At 44.2% G+C, this 27,109-nt stretch overlaps 2 protein-coding genes across 6 annotated transcripts in view; one reads left to right on the forward strand and one right to left on the reverse strand.

Annotated features, from left to right (window-relative positions):
• Positions 1–16,710, reverse strand: part of LOC147115585 (mitochondrial fission factor-like) — a 305,832-nt gene extending 289,122 nt beyond the window's left edge. For 2 of the 5 annotated variants that reach the window (XM_085989954.1, XM_085989953.1), the window contains exon 1: positions 16,472–16,696. In XM_085989954.1, the coding sequence (XP_085846080.1) occupies positions 16,472–16,540 (69 nt within the window). In that variant the 5' untranslated portion in view covers positions 16,541–16,696. Of the gene's footprint in view, positions 1–16,471 lie in introns of all 5 variants that reach the window. The other 3 variants (XM_085989955.1, XM_085989952.1, XM_085989956.1) reach the window with 3 other exon arrangements.
• Positions 16,711–16,781: 71 nt separating this feature from the next.
• LOC147115586 (uncharacterized) overlaps positions 16,782–27,109 on the forward strand; it is a 217,811-nt gene continuing 207,483 nt past the window's right edge. Inside the window, exons 1-2 of the mRNA XM_085989605.1 lie at positions 16,782–17,040; positions 18,070–18,115. Coding sequence (XP_085845731.1) covers positions 16,964–17,040; positions 18,070–18,115 — 123 coding nt within the window. The 5' untranslated portion in view covers positions 16,782–16,963. The remainder of the gene's footprint in view (positions 17,041–18,069; positions 18,116–27,109) is intronic.

Raw genomic sequence — 27,109 nt, forward strand, 5'->3', positions numbered from 1 at the left:
CTCAAAGCTGTGGGGATTCAGGGTAAACCTTGGGATTGGATAAGAAACTGGCTGAGGTTTAGAAAGCACCGAGTACTCATTAGAGCAGTTATGCTGGGGTGAGGAGAAGCACTGAGTAGGGTGTCACAGGGCCTGGTGTTGGGACCACTACTTTTCTCATTTATGTAAATGGCTTGGACTCAGAAACTCAGTGCAAACTGGTCAAATCTGGATGGTACCAAACTAGGAGGGACAGTGGAACTGAAGAAAGCAGCTCAACAAATACAGGACTGGTTGGACAAAACTTGGGCAGATCAATGGCAGATGGAATTTAATGCAGGCAAGTGTAAGGTGTTGGTGAACATTGTTGAAAAAGCTAAAGAAGAAGCTGAAAAAGACTTAGGAATCTTAGTGGAGTCAACATTAAACATGTCCAAGTGGTGCAGAAAAGCAATCAGCAAAACCAATAGGATGTTAAACTATACCTTAAAATGGTAGAATATAAGTCAGAGGAAGCCGTGATCAAACTCTACAAGACTCTCCTGTGTTCAGTACTGGTTGCCAAGACACAAGGGAGATGTTTACACACTGGAAATAGTGCATCAGGTGTCAGGGTTATAGGGAAAGACAGGAATGACTTGAGTTTTTAAGCCTGGAAAGGAGGTGATGTTATCGAGGTATACAAGATGGTAAATGGAATGGAAAAGGTAAACCTGGAATATTACTTTAAATTAAATTGTGAGAGTAGGACAAGAGGATACAGGTCTGTGATAGGATGGGGGGGGCGGGGCGGAAGTGATCAAATGACAAAAGGGAGGATGTTGCAAGGCAAAAGGGACAAGTACGGAAACAAAAGATGAGTCCCGAGGAGGTGTAAATGGTTACAGCAGAATAGCAGAGGGGGAGGGAGGAGGGAATCATATATAGAACCCTTTCCCCAATAGTAATAGTTGCTGATACACTGGAGCAAAACCTCAGTTATAGCACAGATTTTTCAGCCACTCTCACAAACAGAGGAACCTTCAAGCACCTTCACTATGACATGGCTCTCACTCTAACCTGCTCTTTATATGGCAGACAAAAACAGTATTCTAGGAAGGCCCTGTGCATTTGAACACAGAAATAGATTTGAAAAGCATGCTCATTATGGTAATTATATCTGAAAGTGACTTTGTGCCATTTGCAGCTCTGTCCTCATCAAAGTTTCTTCAACATTGTTTATGTAACAGCTGCATATACTTAGGACTCTACAGCTTCCAGCTGCCAACATAGGTGCCCAGCTTTATTTCAGGAGATGCTTTATTTCAACCAGTAATAAATACAACATATGCCTGTTTCAAATGTCATTAAAGCTTCTCAGTGAATGAGAGATGCTCCATCCACAAACGTAAGCAGTAGACTGAGTGAGGAAGGAGTTGGGCCATTCATCCCAAGTGCTGTGCGATATGGCCCGTATTTTCCGATGCCTATGGATGGGTACGAGCTGTGTACACACCCATAGGGACATCGGAAATGCTGGTTTCAGGTATGCGAAGCGCATGCGCTGAAAACCGGCATTTCCGATCTGTCAAGAATCCTCTTGGCAAATCGGACGCCTGCCCTGGAGAAGGGCCTCTGCGGGGAGAGAGTTCCACTTTTTGCAGAACCTCCGCCCGCTGAAAACCCTTAGAAATCTTACAGCAGGTGTAAGGCCTTTTACCAGCATAAGATTTTTAAAAAGTAAAAAAAAAAAATTTTTTCCCTCATTTATAATTTAAAAATACGTTTAAAAAAGGTAAGTTTATTTTTAGCCCCGTAAAAAACTTTAATTGTTTTTTTCAAAAAATTAAATTTGTGTTTAAAATATTAAATTTAATGTAATTTCAACTCATTTTAGAAATGTGATTTTTAAAAAGAATGTATTTAATGTTTTAGTGTCTTTTTGGAGTGATCTCCATTCATACTTTTGACAGGAGATTCCCTTCTCCCATTGGCTCGCCTGGCCCACGTGATCCCAGGGACGCTTACGAACCGCCTGCGCCCCTGGGATACATGGGCCTGCGCATTTCGACTGTGGAGAGGCCCAGGAGCGGAAGTGTCCGGACCTCGGGAGCCCTCAGGTAAGAACGTAGATTTATTCCCGATAGGAGGCCTCCGCACGCAGGAAGCCTCCTCTCGGAAATTACAGGCCATTATTTCCCCCACCATACCAGCTGGGAAATGTCTGGAAAATAGTTTCCCAATCAGGAAGCCAGCCACAAATGAAATAAATTTTCAAAATCTTTTATTTAAAAGGCAACTGCTGAAAATACCCAATGGTTTGACAGACATTGTAGATGTTCAATGGCACAGCATTATCTGGCGTATTCTCGTAATAGTGACTGGGACCGTGCACAATGGCTAGCAGATGCCCCAGTTTTGCCACTACTGGCATGAATGCCCACTCACTTAATTTAAATGTTGTGACCCCAGTGATTCTGATGAGGCCAGGTGCATCACTGGCCAGTGCTGAAGATGTTAGTTCCTCCATTTTCATGAGGGTGGAGTGGGGTGGCAGGTTTTCAGTGCCAGGAATTTTATGCAAGCATAGTAGCTGACCTTTTAAAAACGAAACTCAGAATAATTTTTAACCCTTACATTTTCAGTCCAGCAAACTACCAGAGCAAGTTACAGGAAACTTTGGTTTATCCGGAGGTTGTATGCCTGGAAACCTCGATCTAACAGCAGAAATCAGCAGCCGTTTTGGTTAGGTTTTTTTTCTTCTAGCATTTTTTTTAACAGTCAGGCTCTGGAAAGCGTCTCTGTAGCTTAGCAACAGCTTCAGAGACGCTTCCAAGGTACGGGCCGAGTGTTTACAAGCTGTTGCTAAGCAACAGTGTTTGTTGTCAGATACGGAGATGAAAACCTCCTATCCTTCAACATTAGCGCTGGTCTATCCGGAAGTTTTGATAGATCGGTCGCAGCTTGGTCCCGTCGGTGCCGGATATCAGAACTTTTCCTGTACTAGAAGTTATGGGACTGTAGTTAAACTGGGTTAAAACAGGGTTCTACAGTTAAGTCACTCTGTTCTTAAATCACTGTGGTGCATGGTGAGTTCTTTCTTTGAGGTCATCCTGAATCAACAAGACAATATTATATTCAGAATTCAGAAATTAAAATGTAACATCTACTCAATATACCAGCAAAAAAGGGATTATCTCATGTACTGAGTGCTTTACATGTTTTTTTGCAAACAAAAAAGGGGTTAAAGTTCTCTATGCGAGACAAGTAACGGTCTCAGCAACTCTCAACTCCCGACCACTATTGCTGAGACTAAGAGCAGCAATATCAAGGGAACACCATCACTTCCAAATTCCCCTCCAGGCCACACACTATCCTGACTTGAACATATATCACCATTCCTTAAATGTTGAAGGGTCATAATCCCTGGCATTCTTTACCTAAAACCAACATCAGAGGATCATCATCACAAGGACTTCAGAGGTTCAGGATGGTGGTCCAACACCACCCTTTCAAGGGCAACTAAATACGACCTTACCAACATCACCCACATTCAATGAACGAGCAAAAAATATATAACTGCAGCTATACAATGCACAGGCAATGAATTGGAACTATCTCTAGCATCAGGTTATTGGCCTCCTGGAAACAAAATGAAGAGTTAGCTTGGAATCCATTGACTGGGAGACTGCAATGAACCCCAACAGCAATCTGATAGAAAACTGTAAACATCAAAATGGTGCCCCCTGTTTCAGAGATCAAGTTTCACAACAAGCGGAATTAACTTTCAAATCAGTGAATTTTGCTTTATCTATATTGAAGTGAATACTACCCTCCAATCACTCATGACATATGTGTTACTACTTTTCCATCTCTTCCTAAATGGCTTCCCAGTTCAGTTGCTGATAAACCTTAATGAGGTAGCACATATGAAGTGGCAGCTGAACTGATGTTCTTTAATTTATTAAAATAATAATACCTCTTAGTGTATGCATAAAAGCCACAAGATTTTCATAAAAAATTTAATTTTCTTCATATCAGTCAGGTAGCAATAGAGGTGTTACAATTTGCTTCAGTATCCTAGGTTATATATCATTTACAATGCAAAATAAACCTTGGCATACTGTAAACTATCCACCAGTAGTTGTTAACCTAAAACAGGTCCCAATCCATTCAGTACACAGCAAGTAAAAGGTGCCAATCCATTCAACACACTCCAGAGTTAAATATAAGAATCCATACAGTACACACTGGGTTAGAAGATAATACTTAATTCATGTGTGCCACTGCATGGGTCTCATATATCTGTGTGTCTCCTTCTGTATATGTAGTGCTGTGAATTGGTGAAGTTATACCCACATATACCCACAACCTCGGGACTTCCCAAAGCACTTCACAGCCAATGAAATATTTTTGAAGTGTAAACACAGTTGTAATGTAGGGAAATGCGACAGCCAATTCGCACACAGCAAGGCCCCACAGACAGCAATAAATCACCAAATAATCCGTTTTTGTGATATTGGTTGAGGGTTAAAAGTTGGCCAGAGCACGGGAAGAACGCCCCTGCTCTTTGAACAGTACTATAGGATATTTTATGTCCAACTGAGAGGACAGATGGGGCCTCAGTTTAGCCTAAAGACAACACCTCTGACAGTACAGAATTTCCTCAGTACTGCAATGAAGTGTCAGCCTAGCTTATGTGCTCAGGCCTCTGGAGTGGGGCTTGAAACCACAACTTTCTGACTCAGAGGCAAGAATGCTACCACTGTGATAAGGCTGATGATTGAAGAGCCAATATTTAATAGCCAAAAGGCTATTTATTCCAATGACTCTCGCCAAATATAAGACCTGATAACTCCTCACACAGCCTATCTGCTTTGATAACCCCTCCAGGGCAGTTTGACTTCAATAGAAAGGAAAATTGGGCAGGGTATATAATTGGTGGCCAATGCATTATCACCCGTTTTACACCATTGCTAAAAGTTAAAATAAGCCCCATGGTGTGCAGTGGGGAGAAGGTTCTGTGAGAAATCATGATGCCTGTAGCTAATGTGTCCCTTCATGTCCTTTTCCATTGTCCTCGTCCTTATGTTAGGTGGCCCTTTGGAAGATGCTGACACTGAGGTTATCTCTGCTTTTCTTCCCGGGCTCTGTTATAGCCCTTCAATGTTGATTGTCTAATGCTGAAAGATTCCTTCCCCTCCTCTTCCTTTGAAGAGGATCATAGGAGCTGTTTTCCTCCTTCTCGTCCTCAGACATAACAGTGGGTTCTTTGTTGAATAATTCAGCCATAGTGTTGTATGTGGATGAATCATCTGTGTAGATATGAACATGTAAATTGTGAATATCTGATTGTGTATTGTGCATCATCTGAATTTTTAAAAAGATTGCTGTACAAGATATTGAACTCTTTTTAGAATGCAGACATAATTAGACAATGGACATCAAGCAGAATGTTATGTAAAGACATTGATATTGTACCAAGTTAAAATTCTTTACATGTGACTGATATCTGAATATGCTGAATAATATGATATATAACATAATATGAGTTTTGATTAATACATTTCCAAAATCTGAGAAGTCAATAGATGAGGACCCATCCTCCTCATAATACTGAATACTGGGGCTGCTGTTCTTTCACTCCAGTCAATTCTTTTATTCATCATAAGCCACCTTTATTTCATGATTTTTTTTCTCACCAATTTTCTTCCCTCCCTTCGCCTCCTCTCTGGGTTATGGTCCCAGGGTATTAAATTGCCCAAGAACCAGAAGAGACTGCAGTCCTTTCAGTCAGGGCTGGATTTGTGCAAATGTGCTTTAATTAGAAGCCCAGTATCTCACACACTGCACCCAAGTCTCCCAGGATGATTTGTTAAAAATTTGGCTGTCTTAGCACAGGAATTTTGTTGCCCAGAACTTGTTTGTATCTTTTTGGGGGAATCCAAGAATGTTCTCTTATAACTTCATTGATTCACCAATATATGTGTTGTTCTCTCCCTAAAATGTTACTTGATAGTCACCCTGGAGTTCAAGTTTGCAAGGAAAAGTAACTTGATACAGGCACACAATATGATTTCCTTCCCCTACTCCCACTACCTACACCAGAACATAGAGGCAGCAATACTGGTAAAGTGGAGTTGAGTAAAGGAATAATATACTAACTCTGTATGAGGTCTTGCTGAAGCTGGGATAAGGGGGACATAAATGAAGGTTAATTTTATGAAATCATGCTCCCTGTGGGGAGCCTCACTCACTAGGAACGCACATTGGGAATTAGGGCACATGCTCGCCATAATTTTTCATTCATTCATTTAAAAATGAACATATTTCTGACTGTATATGTTTGCAAGTTACAGAACTATCCTGTGTGTTGACATGCCTTGGAGGAATCATTCAATGTGAGGGCGGTAAGGCACTCTTGATGGCAAATTCATGCCATGATTTATCTAAAAGAACAGTATTACCTGTATTGTCAAATGGTAATTTACTGCCAGCTCTAATTAAAGCCATTGAAATCTTAGTTAGATCAAATGTGTTCATTTACCACCTTACTGAAAGTGAAAGACTTGCCTGCTTGTTTGTACCAGTGGCAAATCCTCCAAAATGACAGGTAATCCTAAACTCATCAAACGTGTTTCAGGAATAGAAGTAAATGCATTAGGAGGTCTCCAAGAAAATTTCCCACATCATTCTGACATTGTGTGTTTTGGTTAAGATAGCTCAAAAAAAAAGTAAATAAAGCATCCTATTTCATTAGGGATACAGAAGAATGCAAGGGAAGAGCCAATGACTTTAAAAGGATGGCTTCACTTAAGAGGTCCATAACAAAGTAAGGGGCAAAATGTAAAGGGTGCTGTTAAAAAAATCCCAATGTTAGGAAGGGTAGCCCTCATCATCCAATAAAGAAACTCAGTCTCCTAACCAATTTACAGTATCTGTATAATATCATGTTATTCATTACACACAGATATCAGATGAATGTAACATAGGTTAACTTGTTATAAATGATATCAGTTACTTAACATTTTTGACACATTTGCAATGTTCAGAGTCCTCATGTCTGCATTCCATAAATTTGAATAGAAATGGAGTTCAAAATCTAATCCAGTATTGACTAAAATGGAGCTTCACAGATGATCTGTGTCAAGGGGGCCTCTTTGGGCACGTGTCCATTGTGATAACGGGGGAAGTGGATGAAATGGAATCAAAAGTTCAAAGAGCCAATATCAAAGGATCAGAACAGAATTTCAGTTAACAACAGAGAGGCAAACACTTTCAGGGTGTGAACCTTCACAGGAACACCTCAGAAAAGGTGCATGACATCAGATAAGCAAGTTGCAAGAGAGTAAAAGGACCCTACTGGTGGAAATGTAATTTTCAATCCTCAATCCCAAACTTTGAGTCAAAAGGAGAAATGGGGTGCCAAAAAAAACCTGCTAATGCTGGTAATACAAAGTATGCCCATCAGCATCTAAAAAGAGAAAAGATAGGTTAACATTTCGAGCGTATATCAGAGAACGTGATTATCGTGAGGACGGAATACAGGGATGTTATTATGCAATAAACAGAAAATGCTGGAAATACTCAACAGGTCAGGTAGCATCTCTGGAGAGAGAAACAGAGTTAACGTTTTAACATTAATTCTGTTTCTCTCTCCACAGATGCTGCCTGACCTGCTGAGTATTTCCAGTATTTTCTGTTTATATTTAAGGTTTCCAGCATCCGCAGTATGTTGTCCTCTGTATTCGATGTTACTATGCTGGCTGCCTTGCAGCAGCTGCACAATGGTTGTATTTATAATGCAGTATGCAGCAAAGATGGGCAATTGGCTCAGTTATTAGTCCATCGACTACACTGGTCTGCAGTGAGCCAACATCCTTTATATAGGTGAGTAATCTTGCAGTCAGAAGTCACTGGAGCAGATCTGCAGAGATTCAGAGAACAAACTTGGTGTCCAACTTCCCTCTGGAAATGATCCTGGTACTTTTTTGATTGTATATAAATAACCCATAGGTCTATTTAAAAACAAACTCAACTCTTATCCTAATAATTCTTTGCCCGTTAGGGAATTCCAGAGTTTAGGGTCTAGGCAGCTAAAGGCAGGGCCACCAATGGTTGAACGATTATAATCAGGGATACTCTAGAGGCCAGAATTAGAGGAGCACGAATATCTTGGTCGGGGGGGGGGGGTTGTGGGGCTGGAGGTGATTACAGAGATAGGGAGGGGCGAGGCCATGGAGGGATTTTAAAATAAGGTTGAGAATTTTAAAATCAAGGTTTTGCTTAACTGGAGCCAATGTAAGTCAGCGATAACAGGGGTGATGGGTGAACGGGACTTGGTGCAAGTTAGGATACGGGCAGCCGAGTTTTGGATGACCTCAAGTTTACAAAGGCATGGATGAGGGTTTCAGCAGCGGATGAGCTGAGGCAGTGGCGGAGACGGGCGATGCTACGGGGTGGAAATTTGGCGGTCTTAGTTATGGTGCGGATATGTGGTTAGAAGCTCATTTCAGGGTCAAATATGGCACCAAGGTTGCGAACAGACTGGTTCAGCCTCAGACAGGCATCAGACACCTGTTATACGCCCCACTTGATATTCAGTTCTATTGAAGTCAATGGAACTGAATATCGGGCAGAGCGTATCACGGGCAGCTGATTCAATATTGCCTGTTTTGCGAAACCACTCAAGTTGAATATCTACCCCGTGGTCTCGGCCTGCTTCCATTTGGGTCTAAATGTAGTACCGTGTCAAAGCTAGTTTACAACGTGCTGGTGGGTCAGTTGGGACTCTAAACACATTCTTAAAGCCTACCTGATATCAGTTTACATGGTTAAGGGGCAGGGGGCAACGTTTTAACCTTTAGGAGACAGCTCTGCTGATGCGGGTAACCAAGTGGGTAGGAGCCAGGCAGTGAGAACAGTTTTATTACTTGGCTGTAACCTACTGAAACGACGGATACCTGCAGGATAAATGCAGCCATAAGCTGTTTTTGGCTCCTGGTTCCTCTCCATGCACACTTAAGCACAAGCATATGAGCCACCGACTGTTGGTGCAAGTTCTAACTTAGCAAAGGGAGGGCTCTCTTCGTCACTTTTCTATTATGTGATATACCTATCAATTCATCCAATGAAAAACGACGAGTTAAGAAAGTAACTATAGGTTTTTATTGGCTAAATAACAGAGCCCACCCTCGTGGGTGATCGGATACAACAAGGAGGAATGCCAGCCAGTCGACTACCTTTATACCTGGGCAGGTAGGTGGAGTCATGGGCGGAGTCAGCAGTGGTCAGCCCAGGTATAACAGCGTGACAAGAGGCGACCTCATATAGTGATACAACAGTGTGAACAGTGCTAACCATAGAGTAACGATATAACAGTGATAACTATAGTGTAACGATAGTGAACGATAAAAGTGGTTTACCACATTCACCCCTTGTTTAGATTTGAGTCCGGCGGGGTGAAGTGTACTACCAGTTCTGGTATGTCAGTCTGTCCGGAGGCCTCATAAGCCTTTCTGATCGTCACAGCGGCGGTGTTGCATTATCCGGTGTTAATGCTGGTGTCTGCATGGTCGGCGAAGGCTCGTGGGGTTCCGGCATGCCGTCTACCTGGGCTGGAATTGGGGGGGTGGTGGGGGGGGTGAAGGTGGTGTCTCCGGAGTGCCCGAGGGTGCGAGGTCTCGTAAGGAGACTGTGTCCTCCCGCCCGTCTGGGTAAGCCACATAGGCGTACTGGGGGTTGGCGTGCAGGAGGTCCACCCTCTCGACCAGGGGGTCCGTTTTATGGGCCCTCACGTGCTTTCGCAGCAAGACGGGCCCCGGAGAGGTCAGCCAGGTTGGTAGCGTGGTTCCCGTAGTCGACTTCCTGGGGAAAACAAACATTCGTTCATGGGGGGTGGCGTTAATGGCAGTGCAAAGTAGTGATCGGATGGAATGCAGCGCTGCCGGGAGGGCTTCCTGCCAGCGGGAGGTTGGGAGGCCCTTAGACTTTAAGGCTAAGAGGACGGCCTTCCATACCGTCGCGTTCTCTCTTGCCACCTGGCCGTTCCCTCGGGGGTTGTAGCTGGTGGTCCTGCTTGCAGCAATACCTCTCGCTAGTAGGAACTGATGGAGTTCCTCGCTCATGAAGGAGGAGCCCCGGTCACTATGTATATAACCCTCCTGGTTAAGGGTAGTCGACTGGCTGGCATTCCTCCTTGTTGTATCCGATCACCCACGAGGGTGGGCTCTGTTATTTAGCCAATAAAATTGATATACCTATCAATTCATCCAATGAAAAGTGACGAGTTAAGAAAGTAACTATAGGTTTTTATTGGCTAAATAACAGAGCCCACCCTCGTGGGTGATCGGATACAACAAGGAGGAATGCCAGCCAGTCGACTACCTTTATACCTGGGCAGGTAGGTGGAGTCATGGGCGGAGTCAGCAGTGGTCAGCCCAGGTATAACAGCGTGACAAGAGGCGACCTCGTATAGTGATACAACAGTGTGAACAGTGCTAACCATAGAGTAACGATATAACAGTGATAACTATAGTGTAACGATAGTGAACGATAAAAGTGGTTTACCACATTATGCGAAATGTGAAAACACCACAATGGGGGCCGACCGGAGTACTTTTTAAACGCTGTATGTTTGGCCGCCATCCTACGACCCACCTCTTTCAAGGTGGTCTCTCCTTACCTAAGAAAAGATATACTTGCCATAGAGGGAGTGCAGCGAAGGTTCACCAGACTGATTCCTGGGATGGCAGGACTGTCGTATGAGGAGAGATTGGGTTGACTAGGCCTGTATTCACTAGAGTTTAGAAGAATGAGAGGGGATCTCATTGAAACGTATAAAATTCTGACAGGGCTAGACAGACTGGATACAGGGAGGATGTTTCCCCTGGCTGAGGGGTCTAGAACGAGGGGTCACAGTCTCAGGATATGGGGTAGGACATTTAGGACTGAGATGAGGAGAAATTTCTTCACTCAGAGGAATTCTCTACCACAGAAGGCTGTGGAGGCCAAGTCACTGAATATATTTAAGAAGGAGATAGATAGATTTCTAGACGCAAAAGGCATCAAGGGGTATGGGGAGAGTGGGAATATGGTATTTAGATAGAGGATCAGCCATGATCATATTGAATGGTGGAGCAGGCCCGAAGGGCCGAATGGCCAACTCCTGCGCCTATTTTTCTATGTTTCCATGTTTCTAAATGGCAAGCGGCTGCTTCACCGCACTGTTATACTGCGCAGAGCGGCACTAACACCAGACAAGCAGTATTAATGGGGCATTGACTGACGTCTCAGTCCATGCTGTTCAGCTCAGTTTCATATACTTGGAAGTTACTAAGTGTTAAATTACTGTTAGTCCTGACATATTACAGATATACATGTTATGGATGCTGTTCAGTTTTTATGTCAGCTGTGGCTCAATTGGTAGCACCCTCGCCTTTGAGTCAAAAGGCTGTAGGTTCAAGTCCCACTCCAGGCACAACAATCTAGGCTGACTCTCCAGTGCAGTACTGGAGGTGCCATCTTTCGGATGAGACGTTAAACCGAGGCCCCGTCTGTTCGCTCAGGTGGAAGTAAAAGATCCCATGACACTATTTCAAAGAAGAGCAGGGGAGTTCACCCTGGTGTCCTGCGGCCAATATTTATCCCTCAATCAACATCACTAAAAACAGATTATCTGGTCATTATCACATTGCTGTGTGTGGGAGCTTGCTGTGTGCAAATTGGCTGCCGCATTTCCTACATTACAACAGTGACCACACTTCAAAACAAGTACAATAGCAAAATACTGCGGATGCTGGAAATCCGAAATAACAACAGAAAACGCTGGAAAAACTCAGCAGGCCAGGCAACATCCGTGGAGAGTTAACGTTTCAGGTCGATGACGAATGAAGGGTCATCGACCTGAAACGTTAACTCTGTTTCTCTCTCCACGGATGCTGCCTGGCCTTCAAAACAAGTACTTCATTGGCTGTAAAGCGCTTTGGGAAGTCCGTAGGTCGTGAAAGGCGCTATAGAAATGCAAGTCTTCTTTTTGCATGTCGCTGTGCCCCTTGCAATGACAGCTGCCACACGCGCCAATGAGCATGTGTGTCTGCCAATCGGTCTGAAACAACTTTACAACAACTTAAACCAACAAACTCCTGCATGGCACGGAACCACCTGTGGGGGCGCTTGACTCTGGCACTGCTCAATTCCCCCCACACCCACGTGGAGGCCAGAATAGGAGATCCTGACCGACCAAAATAAACAGAACAAAAACAGCTGAGCGGATACTGACCCTTAATTTTAAACAGCCCCTGGCTTGCCAAAAAAAAATTAAAGCGAACCAGGCAACTTGCTCCAGTAACCGATCTGGAGAAATGACCCCAAACCCTCGCGGATTGCGTTGCAGCCAGTGGTGCTAATTTCGGAAGTAGCGGCTCTGTTATTTCACACAAGCGGGTTTGACAGCAAGTGTTTGTCCTCCCGGAATCCAAATCAACCCTAGTTATCAGCAGAGGACTGCCCTGTGTCGGAGTATCTCGCCTGTAAAGTTAGTAGTCATATCCACTCCTGTATTGAAAGGTCTCTGAGCCCGTCTCTCTCTCTCTCTCCCCTGCCTTCCCCGAGCTGTGTGAACCGCATAAAAATAACCAGCTGCAAATAAATCTCCTAAAATAAGCGAGCGCTGAGCTGAGAAGCCGGTAATGGCATGTATTCTGCTATCAGTGCCACATAACCCACTCGGGGACAGGCTGCTTGCTGTGTTGGGTTCCTGGCTGGGAGGCGGAGTTGTAATTCCCACCGGGTCTGGAGTTAACTCGAATCGGAACCAAAAGCGACACTGGCCCTGTGCATGGGCATACTTCAGCTCTCGAAACCACTCGCTCACAAGCCATCACTCATCTTGCAGCACGTCCTGATGGTACGCGATACACTCCGCACCCACCTCAATCCTGAGATCTGTGCAGTGCAGACCGTCCCAGCACTTTCAAACTCACAGACACAGCTACAAGAACACACACACACATATACCGCCCCATACACAGATACACACCCAACCAACCAACAAGGGCAGCAGGCGCACAGGAAGACCATCACTTCCATGTTCCCCTCCAAGTCACATGCCATCATCACTATGTCAAAATCTTCAAACTCTCTACCCAACAGCATTGTGGAAATACCTTCACCACATGGACTGCAGCAGTTCAAGATGAAGGCCCACCACCATCTTCTCAAGGTGAATTAGGGATGGGCAATAAACGCCGACCTTGCCAATGATGCCCATATTCAAAGAATTTTTTTTTTTAAAACAACCAACATACAAACAGCAACTTCATACACACACTCACATACAAACACACACACATATACCACCCCATACACAGATACACACCCAACGAAAATAAAGACTTGGATTTATTTTACACCTTTCACGACCATAGGACGTCCCAAAGTGCTTTACAGCTAATCAAGTACTCTTGAAGTGTAGTCACTGTTGTAATGTAGGGACAACATACAAATACCAGCTTACCAACTTGATATACACACTCACATACAAACATACTCACACACATATACCTCCCCATACACAGATACACATCCAACCAACCAACAAACGCCAACTTCATACACACACTCACATACATACACATACATAAACACACACGCATCAATACCACCCCATATACAGATACACCCCCAACCAACCAACATACAAACACCAACTTCATATACACAACAGCCCATACACATAAGTAAGGGCACAGAATGTACTCTGGGTGGGGAACTTCAATGTCCATCACCAAGAGTGGCTCAGTAGCACCACTGCTGACCGAGCTGGCCGAGTCCTGAAGGACATAACTGCCAGTCTGGGCCTGCGACTGGTGGCGAAAGAACCAACATGAGGGAGAAACTTACTTGACCTCGTCCTCACCAATCTAACTGTCGCAGATGTATCTGTCCATGACAGTATTGGTAAGACTGACAACCGCACAGTCTTTGTGGATATCAAGTCCCATCTTCACACTGAGGACACCCTCCATCATGTTGTGTGGCACTACCACTGTTCTAAGTGGGAAAGATTAAGAACAGGTCTAGTAGCTCAAAATTGGGGAAACATGAGGCACTGTGGGCCATCAGCAGTAGCAGAATTGTATACCACCACAATCTGTAACCTCATGCCTGGCATATCCCCCACTCTACCATTACCATCAAGCCAGACAACCAACCTTGTTTCAATGAGGAGTGTAGAAGAGCATGCCAGGAGCAGCAACAAGCATACCTGAAAAAGAAGTGCCAACCTGGTGAAGCCTCAACACAGGACTATATGGATGCTAAACAGCGGAAGCAGCATGCTACAGTCAGAGCTAACTAATCCCACAACCAATGGATCAGCTCAAAGCTCTGCAGTCCTGTCACATCCAGTCTTGAATGGTGATGGACAATTAAACAACTAATGGGAGGAGGAGGCTCCGTGAACATCCCCAACCTCAACGATAGTGGAGCCCAGCACGAGTGTAAAAGGTAAGGCTGAAGCTTTCTCAATCATCTTCAGCCAGAAATGCCGAGTGAATGATCCATCTCAGCCTCCTCTTGAGGTCCACACCAGTACAGATGCCAGTCTTCAGCCAATTTGATTCACTTCATGTGGCATCAAGAAATGGCTGAGCACACTGGATACAGCAAAGGCTATGGGCCCCGACAACATCCTGGCTGTAGTGCTGCAGACCTGTGCTCCAGAACTAGCCATGCCTTTAGCCAAGCTGTTTCAGTACAGCTACAACACTGACATCTACCCAACAAAGTGGATTATTGCCCAGGTATGTCCTTTCCACAAAAAGCTGAACAAAACCAATCTGGCCAATTACTGCCCCAAAAGCCCACTCTCAATCATCCGCAAAGTGATAGAAGTTGTCACCGGCAGTGCTATCAAGCAGCACTTACTCACCAATAACGTGCTTACCGATGCTTAGTTTGGGTTCCGCCAGGACCACTCAGCCCCAGACCTCATTACAGCCTTGGTCCAAACTTGGACAAAACAGCTGAATTCCAGAGGTGAGGTGGAAGTGACTGCCTTTGACATCAAGGCAGCATTTGACCGAGTGTGGCACCAAACAATCCTAATAAAACTGAAGTCACTTGGGATCAGGGGGATAACTTTCCACTGCCTGGAGTCACACCCAGCACAAAGGAAGATGGTTATGGTTGTTGGAGGCCAATCATTTCAGCCCCAGGACATGGTTGCAGGAGTTCCTCCGGGCAGTGTCCTCAGCCCAACCACCTTCATCAATGACCTTCCCTCCATCATAAGGTCAGAAGCAGGGATATTCGCTGATGATTGCACAGTGTTCAGTTTCATTTGCAATTCCTCAGATAATGAAACAGTCCGTGCCCACACGCAGTTGCACCACACAAGTGCCAGGCAATGACCACCTCCAACAAGAGTGAGTCTAACCACCTCCCCTTGACATTCAATGGCATTACCATTGTAGAATCCCCTAACATCAACATACGGGGTGTCACCATTGACCAGAAACTTAACTGGACCAGCCACATAAATGCTACAAGATTAGGTCAGAGGCTGGATATTCTGCAACACGTGTCTCACCTCCTGACTCCCCAAAGCCTTTCCACTACCTACAAGGTACAAGCCAGAAGTGTGATGGAATAATCTCCACTTGCCTGGATGAGTGCAGCTCCAACAACACTCAAGAAGCTCAACATCATCCAGGACAAAGCAACCCGCTTGATTGGCACCCCATCCACCACCTTAAACATTCACTCCCTCCACCACCGGCGTACCGTGGCTGCAGTGTGTACCATCTACAAGATGCACTGCAGCAACTTGCCAAGGCTTCTTCGGCAGCACCTCCCAAACCCGCGACCTCTTCCACCTAGAAGGACAAGGGCAGCAGGCGCATGGGAACACCACCACCTTCAAGTTCCCCTCCAAGCCACACACCATCCTGACTTGGAAATATATCACTGATCCTTCATCGTCGCTGGGTCAAAATCCGGGAACTCCCTCCCTAACAGCACTGTGGGAGTACCTTCACCACACGGAGTGCAGCGGTTGAAGAAGGCGGCTCACCACCACCTTCTCAAGGGCAATTATGGATAGACAATAAACGCTGGCCTTGCCAGCGGCACCCACATCCCAAGAATGAATAAATACAATTTTAAAAATGCCTGTATAATACAGCAGGCTGTCCCAGTAACTATCCCCTGTGTAGGACAGGACAGTCTTACCAACAGGTATCTCTTGTATCGGGCACTCACCAGCAAGTTATTCCCCTTAGATGTCAGATTTTCCGTGTTACAGGTCACGAGGATATTGTCACCACAATACTTGATGTATGTAGCCTAATTACAGCAGCCGGGGTGATTGCTGATTTGCCACATATTATACGGTCGGGTAAAGACTGCGATACTCGTTCCCCGTATTCATTTATTAACCAAATGGAATGTTTTTCCCTATTAATATCCACCTGCACAGCATTCCCGAATAACGGGGACAAGGCACACTCACCGCCTCCGCCAGGGTCGCGATGGACAGGATCACCAACACACAACTGAGAGTTGGCACCGGGACGGGCATCTCTGGACGCCGGCTTCGATCCACTGCTTTATCCCGACCAAAAGAGCGGGGGGGAGGACCAGGCCACCGCCGCTGGGGAGACCTCTGGCTGCCAGTATCGGCGCGGCTCTCTCCGGGTCGAGAAGCTACCGATTCTCACTCCATTTCTTTCTCCGGTGTTTCGGAGTGAAATGTGTCTTGCGCCCCGCCTCCCTGCCACACCTCATTGCCGCCTGGGACTTTCACAGCGCCTCCCACACCAACAACCTGCTCCCCGCAGAATCCCACCACAAATTCCTCTTCCTGGCAAACCGAATTGATTGTATTGACCGGCGAAGCGACAGAGGCTGCCAGCCCGGTTGAAAGTGACGGAGGAGCCGGTGAGCGCTGGGCTTTCTCCCGGAGTGAGGGGGTGGTTGAGGGATCTGCTGCAAGCGCACGGGAATGGCAGTGAGCTGTGAGCGGCGAGAGGTGGGCTCTGGACTGCTGGAGGGACAGCGTCAAAACCACCGCTGCATCCTGTAAGTGTCCCCCGAAATGTTTCACTGTCAGACTGTCAGGAGCCAGTGTTTCTTCCACCTGCCTTTTTCTCGCTTGTGAGCACCCAGTAACTGGAGGCAGTAATCATCTGTCACTGAGATTTGACAGGAGCAAGAGACTTAGAATCATAGAATGATACAACGCAGAAGGAGCCCATTCGGCCCATCGTGCCTGTGCCAGCTCTTTGAAAGAGCTCTCCAATTAGTCCCACTCCCCGGCTCTTTCCCCGCAGCCTTGCAATTTCCCCCCTTCAGGTATTGATCCAATTCCCTTTTGAAAGTTACTATTGAATCAGTTTCCACCGCCCTTTCAGGCAGCGCGTTCCAGATCACAACAGATCCCAGATTCTCTGTTTTATTTAAGTATTGTCGCCTGAATGCATTTTTTTAAAAAGGGTTTGTTATTATATGTCAGTTTTTTTGCGGGGGGGGGGTATAATTAACACAATTTCTGTTTTGCGTTTTATTTCCAGTAGATTTTCACCTGCTCCCTGCAAGGATGGAACTTGTGAAGTAACCGGAAGCGTGCAATTATTCTGAAATGATCAACGGCGGTGAAATATTTATTTGAAGAAGATTTTCACATTCTAGGTTTCATTTTTCTCAAACTATACCACAACCCACGCACTGCTGCGTTCTGTTAAATGTTCTTGCTTTCAGAACGAGAATTACGTTTGGCTTTTCCAGGTCTATTTTTTCAAAGGTGCCCTGAGCATTCTGAAGCGTAGAGATCGACAGAGACCCTGAGAACCCATATTATCGGCAATCAAACAATTCGTGTGAATGGCGCTGACAGGATTCCTCAACAGATGTCTTGTCCAGATTGCCCCTCTCAGCCCCCTTTGGTATGGAGATGCGTTTGCTCGTTTCTGACACACTAAAGCAACTTTGATACCAATTCATATGAAATGGCAATCCGATCCATGTCCAGCAGCAATCGAACATTTAAACAGTAACTTTGAATCTGGACTAATCACTAATTCACGTTATTTCTTTTTCTCGACTGAACAGGTTACTACTGTTGGTACAACTGGTGTTACTCCGGGGAACTCATGCGGTAAGTGCACTGCAGAACAATCCAAGCTACAGGTCATGTGTAAAAAAAATAACGGGGCTGAGATGATTAATACGATTTAAGACTAAATCACACCCCGTGTAGATAAAGTATCCAAACAGGTTTAATCTGATTTGCAATTCATCTCTGTTAAAATGAACCTTTTGTTCTTCGGTTTTAAAGAAATAGTTCAACCTTGTCAGAAAGTAAAACAAAACAATCTTGACGTTAAATCTACCCCTTAATCTAAACTTGCGCTCATGCAAGATCTGCTGCCCGTCTCCTAACTGACACCAAGTCCTGTACACCCACCACCTCTGTGCTCGCTGACCTACATTGGCTCCCCTATCCGCCTTGATTTTAAAATTCTCATCCTTGTTTTGAAATCCCTCCATGGCCTCGCCCCTCCCTATCTCTGTAACCTCCTCCAGCCCCCACAACCCTCTGAGACCTCTGCGCTCCTCCAATTATGGCCTCTTACCCATCCCCGATTTTCAGCTCCACCATTGGTGGCCCTGCCTTCAGCTGCAAGTTCTGGAATTCCCTCCCTAAACCTCTCCGCCTCTCTTCCTCTCTCTCCTTTTAAGTTACTCTTCAAAACCTTCCCTTTTGACCAAGCTTTTGGTCATCTGTCCTAACATCTCTTTATGTGGCTTGTGTCAAATTTTGTTTGATAACGCTCCTGTGAAGCACCATGGGACATTTCCACTACCTTAAAGGCGCTATATAAATGCAAGTTGTTGTTGTTTTAACTTTTGCTGACCAGAAGTTGTTGGAACTCAACATTGAGAAAATCTCAAACGTGCTTCCATGTCAATGTGCAAGTTGATGACACAATATTAGAATAATGACAAGCGCCCAATATTAATGTGGAAGGGGTGAAACAATGGGATGAGTTTAGGGAAGATGCAGCCTATTTTAGCCACGTATTCGGCATTTCGGCTCATTTTGGTTCCATACATATTATTTCTATAGATGCCCCACGTTTGTTTTGAGGAATTCTGCAGAATCCTTCCAGGATGCTTCACAGATGTATTTGTATTTTGTGTCGAGTTCTATACACCTGTACTTGTGGCTTCTGCAGCATTCTCATGATGTCCTAACACTTAAATTCGGAGATTTCTGTAAAATTGCCCATGAATGCTCTACAAATGCACTTGGGATTTGTGTAGAATTTCTACAGGATTTTTCTACATTTGCATTTGGGTTTTGTGTAAAATTTGTTCTGGATTTTCTTTGCTGGTATTTCAGGTTGTGTAGCATTCTGAATGGATAACATGCACCAGTATATAGGGCCTGTGAGAAATTCCTCTTCAATGTTGCACAGATGTATTGGGGTGTCTGTATATTGCCTTTGAATGCTCTACTCTCTACGTCTATATTTGGGGTTCTCTACATCTGTAATTCTGCCAGGGTTTTCTGTGCCTGGATTAAGGATAGAATACACATGAATATTTAAGGTCTGTGCTTAGTGTTCATGTACAATGCCTCTAAGCTATCTATGTCTATATTTAAGGTTGTCACTGAATTCTTTTTGGCTAATTTATCATTGTATTTAGGGCTTGTGCAGAAATTTTCCTTGATGGTTTCCGTGAAATTAATTTTGATATCCCAGAACTGAATTTTGTGTTTATGTATAATTCCATGAAGCTGTGGTCTCACTGTATTTTGGGTTTGTGCAGAATTTCTTTTTGATGCCCCAAGCTTGCGCACAGGGTTCATGTACAGTTCCATTTGGATATCGCATGCCTAGACTTGGGCCGGAATTTTGCCGGTGCTCAGTGGACGGGATGAGTGGCGGGTCAGCTGTTAAATGTAAAATGATTGACAGCGGATTGGGAACCTGCTGTCAAAATGTGCACACTAGACTTTCCCGATGTCGGGTCTGCCAGCACTGAGCAGACCCAACAGGCAGCGGCGGGGGAGGCAATTAAAATCATTAGTGGCTTGCTTACAGCCACTTATCCATGTTTTTTCCCCCCAGCTTTTTGGTTTTGACAGGTTGCCCACTAGTTTCCCGCTGTGCCTAGACCTCGTCTGTGAAACTGAGGCGGGAGTTCAGTGGCCATTGAATCAGCTGTTGCGTTGACAGCTTCAAATGTACAGTAAAAGCTCCCACCTTACAGAAATATCTTCCCTCAGCCACAAAATCTTCCTCACTGCATTTCCACAACAGATTCACCATGCTGCAAGTGTTTACACAAGTCTCCATCCAGTCTGACTTCATTACATCTCTCACCATTGACAGATTGCTTCTGCCATCTCTACTTTCACCTGCCATCTATTCCATCAGCATGGGTGCCCTTTATACTCTCTCACCTTGGTCCTCAGAATCCCACCACGATCAGCCCAACACCAGCAGCACCAGGCATACCAGCAGCACCGACAACAACTCCAACCTTCTCCGCAATCAACTGATGCTGCACAGGACACAGGGTATCAGCACCCGACCACATTGCTGCCCGGGATGGCCTCACCATGGCCAGATTTACTTCACTTGACGCTGTACACCCTGGCTGCCACATGATGTGCCAGTTTGGCACCACCCCACACCAACACCATAAAGCATCCCTACAATGCCCAAGCCATTCCTTTCACACTCATCACCATTGCGAGGGGTACCGTTATGTCTCACCATTCACTGCAACTCACTAAGCCACTTCCAAAGGTGCACACAAATCGGTCCAAGAATGCAAAATGTTGAAAATAAAGGTTTCAATGTTTGATGCCACATTAACAGAAACTTTACATGAACATTGCATAAAACACTCAAGTGCCTACCCTTGTGTGCTGTTAGTTGATATGATTGCACTAGGATGAGGGTGAGTGTGAGGGGTGGCTGGTGAGATGGGGAAATGATAATGTAGATAGAGAGGGATGGGTGAAGGTGCAAGGTAAGTTGGTGTGAGTAAGGATGTGCAGGAGTAGGGTAGGGAAGGCAGGGTGATGGGGATGTGATGAGTGGCACAGCAGGATGAGGTTGAGTGTGGCTTTGTACTAATATTTTATGATCTACTGAGATCATTGAAATGCTTGCAGCACTGTACCCAGGTCCTCCTGACCACATCACTGCTTGTGCCCTCCTGTGCAATGTGCAACCAGGCTGTGTTGATCTCCTGGGGAGGTCTTTTCCGCCCATGGGAAGGGAAGAGTGAGGGGATAATTACAAGTCCTAGCCCTTTTCGGGCTACCTCAGATCAGGCATATTCCCCAGACGTTCACCTTCAACTAAAGTTAGCGATAGCCAAATTCTATAAGACGCTTAAATGGGTCTAAAGGTTCAGGCTATCTCTCCCTAAAGGAAAGGAATGACTGAAGATGTTACCATCTTCCGGATAGCACTTTTAATAAGTTTAACTAGACTGTAACCTTCCGGATATTATGAGGGTCCGGAATACCCCCAGAATTCTGCAACTCCTTACAAAAGAGTGTACAGAAATTGGGTTCATGAGTTTATACAGAAATACTCTGTGAGACAATTCTAAAAATATATAGATATATTTAAGAGCCGACATTCATTTAACAGCTGTTGAGTCAGTCACAACATTAACAATTCAAAATACAAATAGCTTACATTTCTTAACAGAGATCCTTATTCTCAAATCTTAACTTCGTTACATTTCTACATTTCTTACTTATTTCTAAATCCAGAACATCTACCAAAATCAAATACCTTGATTACCCGAGACTCATAGTTGTAAACTTTTAGAGCGTGCCTCTGAACTTGAGAAATGCTTGCCCATTCAGCGACTTCTGACTTTTCATCTGAAAAGCTCTATCTTTTATACTCTTTTTTTAGTGGTTTATTCTTTGAAGTTTCCTGCTGATGTAAGCTAATTATCTTATTCATTCTCTCTGCTGAATTCTTATTGATCTTATTGTCAATTTAGCTGCTGCATGCATAATTATGTCTCTACCTTTAGGTGTTCCAAAAATCATCATAAAATGGCTACAACAGATTTATCTCGTTGATGTCATTCTTATCGAAGATTTTCCATTCAATTCTTAATATTGGCTTAACTGGTTATACCACAGACGTTGTGACTCTGTGGTGTTCCAAGTTTAATGTAATTGCTTGGTGTATCGATTGAAGTTATATCTTCAAAGTGTTCTGCAGGTATCATATTTACAATATGTAAATTAAAACCACTTTAACCAGGGCGTTTCATGCATTTCTAGCTATCTCAATTGGTTGCATATTTAATTGTGTTTCCTGTCTTATTGATGTTACTGTTACAAAGGCACATGGTTTTTTAATATTCTGTTTCTGTTTCACATGTTAGTTCTTAATACTTTACTTGGGTCGTTGCATTGTGTTGGTTCCAAACCGCAGACCTTTCGGAAGCAAGCCTTTGCTTTTTCAATAGGGCCATTGTATTAGCATTAACAATCAATTCCCATTTCAAAGCTTGTGGTGTTTACAACTTTGTTATCAAACCATCCCATCTCAGAAGCCTGTTTTCTGTTTGCAGCCTGTGTCTCCGAGGCTTTAGATTTTTAAACCCAGTATATCATGTATTAATAAATATCAGAATTCTGTTCATATTATGGTATATCTCTTGAAATATGGCTTATTCCATCACAAGAGAACCTCCCTGCGTGCTGTGACTCCCTCCATATGGAGGGGGTCATGGGAGAGCCTGGGTGCAGCCCTTTATTTCGATGCAGTGTTTGTCAGTGGTTGCAGCACCTCAATGCTGTAGAACATTAACAGCACAAACGTCAAAATAAATTTGGCCATGGTTCCTTTAAGGAAACCGGCTAATGACACATCATCAAATGATGTCACCAGACTGGCTTCCTCTAATTGGCCAGGAAACCCGCTGGGTGGGGCTTAACAAGCCTAATCACGGGAAATTTATTTCAGAGGCCGGGATGGAGCCAACAGTGGGGTCGGGACCCGCCACCGACGTTGGCCACCACGGACCTACCAAGGTAGCGAAAATCACGGCCTTGGGACTTGAGCCGCATTTGTCATGGATGCCCAACACCAAAATTTTATGGTTGTGTAGAATTTCTCCTTGATGTTACACAATTGCACTTAACATTTGTTTAGAATTGCTGCTGTATGTTTCGATTCCTTACTTGAAGGTTGTGTAAAATTCTTTTGGGATGACCTATTTGATATATACCCCCCCCCCCCAAATGATGACAGCACATGACAGATGAAGAATAATTTCTCCATTTTACCTCTTTCCTCTGGAGACAATGAGCCTTGCTGGGTTATGGTTTCACCGGCAACAGCAGCTCTCCAATAATTAGCCCGGTTTTGAGTGTGAGCCCAGGCAGTGACTGCCAGCAGGCTATTCATGGAGGGTAAAATAGCCAAGCCCTTAGTCCTGTCCTCAGCTGTTAGTGAGACTCACAAACAGGGGCCAGAAATATAAGATAGTCACTAATAAATCCAATAAGTAATTTGGGAGAAAATGGAATGGTTGAGGCGAATAGCATAGATGCATTTAAGGGGAAGCTAAATAAGTACATGAGGGAGAAAGGAATAGGAGGATATCATGATAGGGTGAGATTAATTAAATAGAGTGGGAGGAGGCATGAACACCGGCTGAATGGCCTGTTTCTGTGCTGTAAATTCTATGTAAAACCTTCCAGTAGAAAGATAGCAATCATGAACCAAAACCCAAGCTGATTTCTTCCCCTCCTTGACTGAGGCCAGCTGTAGAACATGCACTGCTGTCTTGGCTGAGATCAGCAAAATTAGCACAGACTAATAATTGAACCTAGGACTTTCTGCTTTATATTGCTTCATGCCATTGAACTTATCCACAAGCCCTTGGGTAGCTGGCTGATAAAATATAATTGACTGATCTACACAGGGCCAAATGTATAGGTAGAACCTTGCCTGAAAAGAGGATCATGGAAAGCTGAGGCTTAGGAGGAGTTCCTACTCACACATACAAAAAGTTTTAATGTATTAGGTTGCACCATTGATGTATTTTAAATTTATTTTTACCTAAGTTTTACCATAAACTTACAGCAATATTTTAGATCAACAGTTTTTTTGGTAATATGTTTATTAGAGTACAGGGAATTTATGAACCGTTCTGCACCGCAAGAGTTGATTAATGATTGTTATGACTGTCTGCAAGTTGCAAAAAATATAGTTCATTAAATGTTGCTTTATAAAAAGAAATGTAACATATTTGCATTTAAATTGTAAACATTCAGAAATAGCAAGACCTTAATTTCTATTTTGATATTCTATAAATTACTTAAGAAATTATGGGGGAAAAATTCGGTTGCGTTGCACCTCCCGTTAGCGCCCTAATGGGGCGCAAAGCAACTGGCACCCGGGTGCGGCACCGCCAATGCCTTCCGCGAAATTTAGCAGGAGGTTAGCAGTGGTGGTAACCGGTAGCGCCCCGCGGCGCTGCGCTGCCGGTGATGAAATCATCGGCGTGAACAGCGCCCCGGCCACGATCTTTGGGAGCGCCCCCTGACTTACCACCGGACGCTATGTCCGACGGGGTCAGGGGGGGCCTACCTGTGGCCGGGGCGGCGCTATTTAAAGGCGAGGTACCGGGCGGCCAGTTTTGTTGCTGGCCGCCTGCCAGCACCTGCCTCCGCTCCCGTCCCCGGCCTCCTTACTCACCCCACCGCGGAGTGCCGGCTGCGCTCCATGAGCCCGGCACTTCTCTTGAGTGCCGGCTCTATTGTCGGCACTCCCGATCCCCAGGGGCCCAGCAGGGCCCGGGTTGCGCTGCGCAAGGTCCCTCCCCTTTAAGAAGGGGAGGAAGGCCTACAATACTGCGGCACATAGAGCCGTGATATTCCCTCGCAGCGCCCCAAGAGGGAGGCGGGGCGCTTCCAGTAGCACCCCACTTCCCTCTTGGGGCGCTACCACTCAATTTCTGTCGCAGGGACGCTAATTTTTCTGGGGTGCTAAAAATAGCGCCCCGGTGAAGTTAGCACCCCAAAGGGGGTGCGACGCAATTTTTAGCCCCATATTTATATATAACTCATCTCTGAGTGCTTTGCGAGGATGAGAGGTGGACACTGAGCAAGAAGCAAAGGTATGGGCGAGAGAGAGAGAGAGAGAGAGAGAGAGGTTGGTGGCATGGTTAAAAAGGGACTGAAGTGGTATGGTGAAGTGGTTTTGGAAGAGTTCCAGAGCGCATGGGTGTAATGGCTGAAAAATTGGTGTTTGACGGTGGGTTGGAGTGGAAGGTGTTGGGTACACATCGCAATATGCGTTAAAGGAATGTGAAGGATATGGGCTGGGGTACACAGTTGGAAGCGATTTCCCCCAAACAGGATGGAGCAAGACTGTGGAGGGATTTGAAAGAGAGGACAAAGATCTTGAAGTTAATTCACTGGGCAGAAGGAGTCACTGGAGCTGGGTAAGATCTTAATGATGGAGGTTGGTGATTAACCACAAGAAGGTTGAAAGTGTAGGTTAAACAGTTGTGGAGCAAATCAATGGTGGCACTCAGATTAGGGAACAATGTTTGTTTCTGTAACGTCCAACATTTGTCACTTGATTTTGGAATGATCAGTGTTGTGTATTTGTTGAGTACTTTGACTGATTTGTACAAAGCAAGTTACTCACAAGGTGGTTGATGCAGAAATGTTTTATGATCAATGCACAATGAAGTTTACAATATATTGTTGCATGAATATACATTCCACCATGTTATTACTCTGCAATCAGTAACATTTTTTCTGTAAAAAAGTAACTTCAGTATATCTTCATATTTAACACCATGTGACAGACTTTTCACATAAAAGTGGACTGACTTGTGAACTCCAAGGTGTACATGTATCAGCAATTTTAACTACTGTAGTGATTGATAAGCTTTGTCTCATGACAATATAATCCTAGTATGCCAAAAGCCCCTAAATAAGCATTATTACCTAATTAGAATATGACTTATCATAAGTTGGACTTTTTGGGTGATTCCACTGCAGGGCAGTTTCAAGAATTGCTATAACTTTTTAATCAGAATCCTGTTAATTCAGCTTCATTTGAACAATAGTTCCAACTATAAATGTCTCAATATTGCAATCCTTGCTATAACTTATTGACTAATAGAATAAACTCAAAGATGCCTGACATAACTTATTTAGGAACATAAAGCATCTCAGTCGTGCTTGACATAACATATTTATGAACACTTAGTGAGTGACAGGCTCAATATCTTTATGCTTGTCAAAACTTCTTGATGGTGGCCACCATCACACTCATAATTTTGCAATGAGAAAGGTTGAACTTTTGTGAGGACTTCAGATTCATGGGTTATTTCTTTAAATAAAACTATTTTCCTATCCTGATCTTGTTTCATCGGAATCTTTAAACAGTAGCACAGAGTATAAATGCCTTGCTATTGCAACACTTAACATAGCTTATTGGGTGTTGGGCATCAACTCAGTAAAGCATGATGTAACTTGTAGATTAATGAGCATCATTGCAGTGATGATTGATATAAGTTCTTGAGTGATGAGCTTGATCTCAGTGATGTTTAAGGTAATTATCGAGTGATGAGCATCATTTTAATGATTCTTGACACAATGTGTTAAATGATAAGCATCATCTTGATAATGTTTGATATAACTCATTGAGAAGGACTATTGTATTGATGAGCTTTGTAACTTATTGAGTAATGAGCTTGTTCATAGTGATGGTTGATGTAATTTATTGAGTGATGTATACTATCTCAGTTATACTTGAAATCACTTATTGATTGATGAGCCAAATCTCAGTGATGTGCAATAAAAGGTATTGATGGATGTGCGCCATCTTGCTGATTATTTTGAATCACAGTGTAGTGTGATATAAGCTTGTGGTTCAGTCTGTATTTTTAAGAGAAACTTATTCCATTGAATTGGCATATAACAAAATTTAGGAATTACAAAGCTATCTGTCTGTGCACCCATGAAAGGGCAGGGCTCCTGACATCCCATTCATAGTGCCATGGAAATGGAGTTTAATGATGTCCCAGCCGTGGGGGGGGGTTCAATGCAAGCTGCTTGCGTGTAGCGATC

This window comes from Somniosus microcephalus, chromosome 6 (genome assembly GCF_052327205.1).
Source record: "Somniosus microcephalus isolate GS21.2 chromosome 6, FLI_Smic_1.0, whole genome shotgun sequence".
NCBI classification, from domain to species: domain Eukaryota; kingdom Metazoa; phylum Chordata; class Chondrichthyes; order Squaliformes; family Somniosidae; genus Somniosus; species Somniosus microcephalus.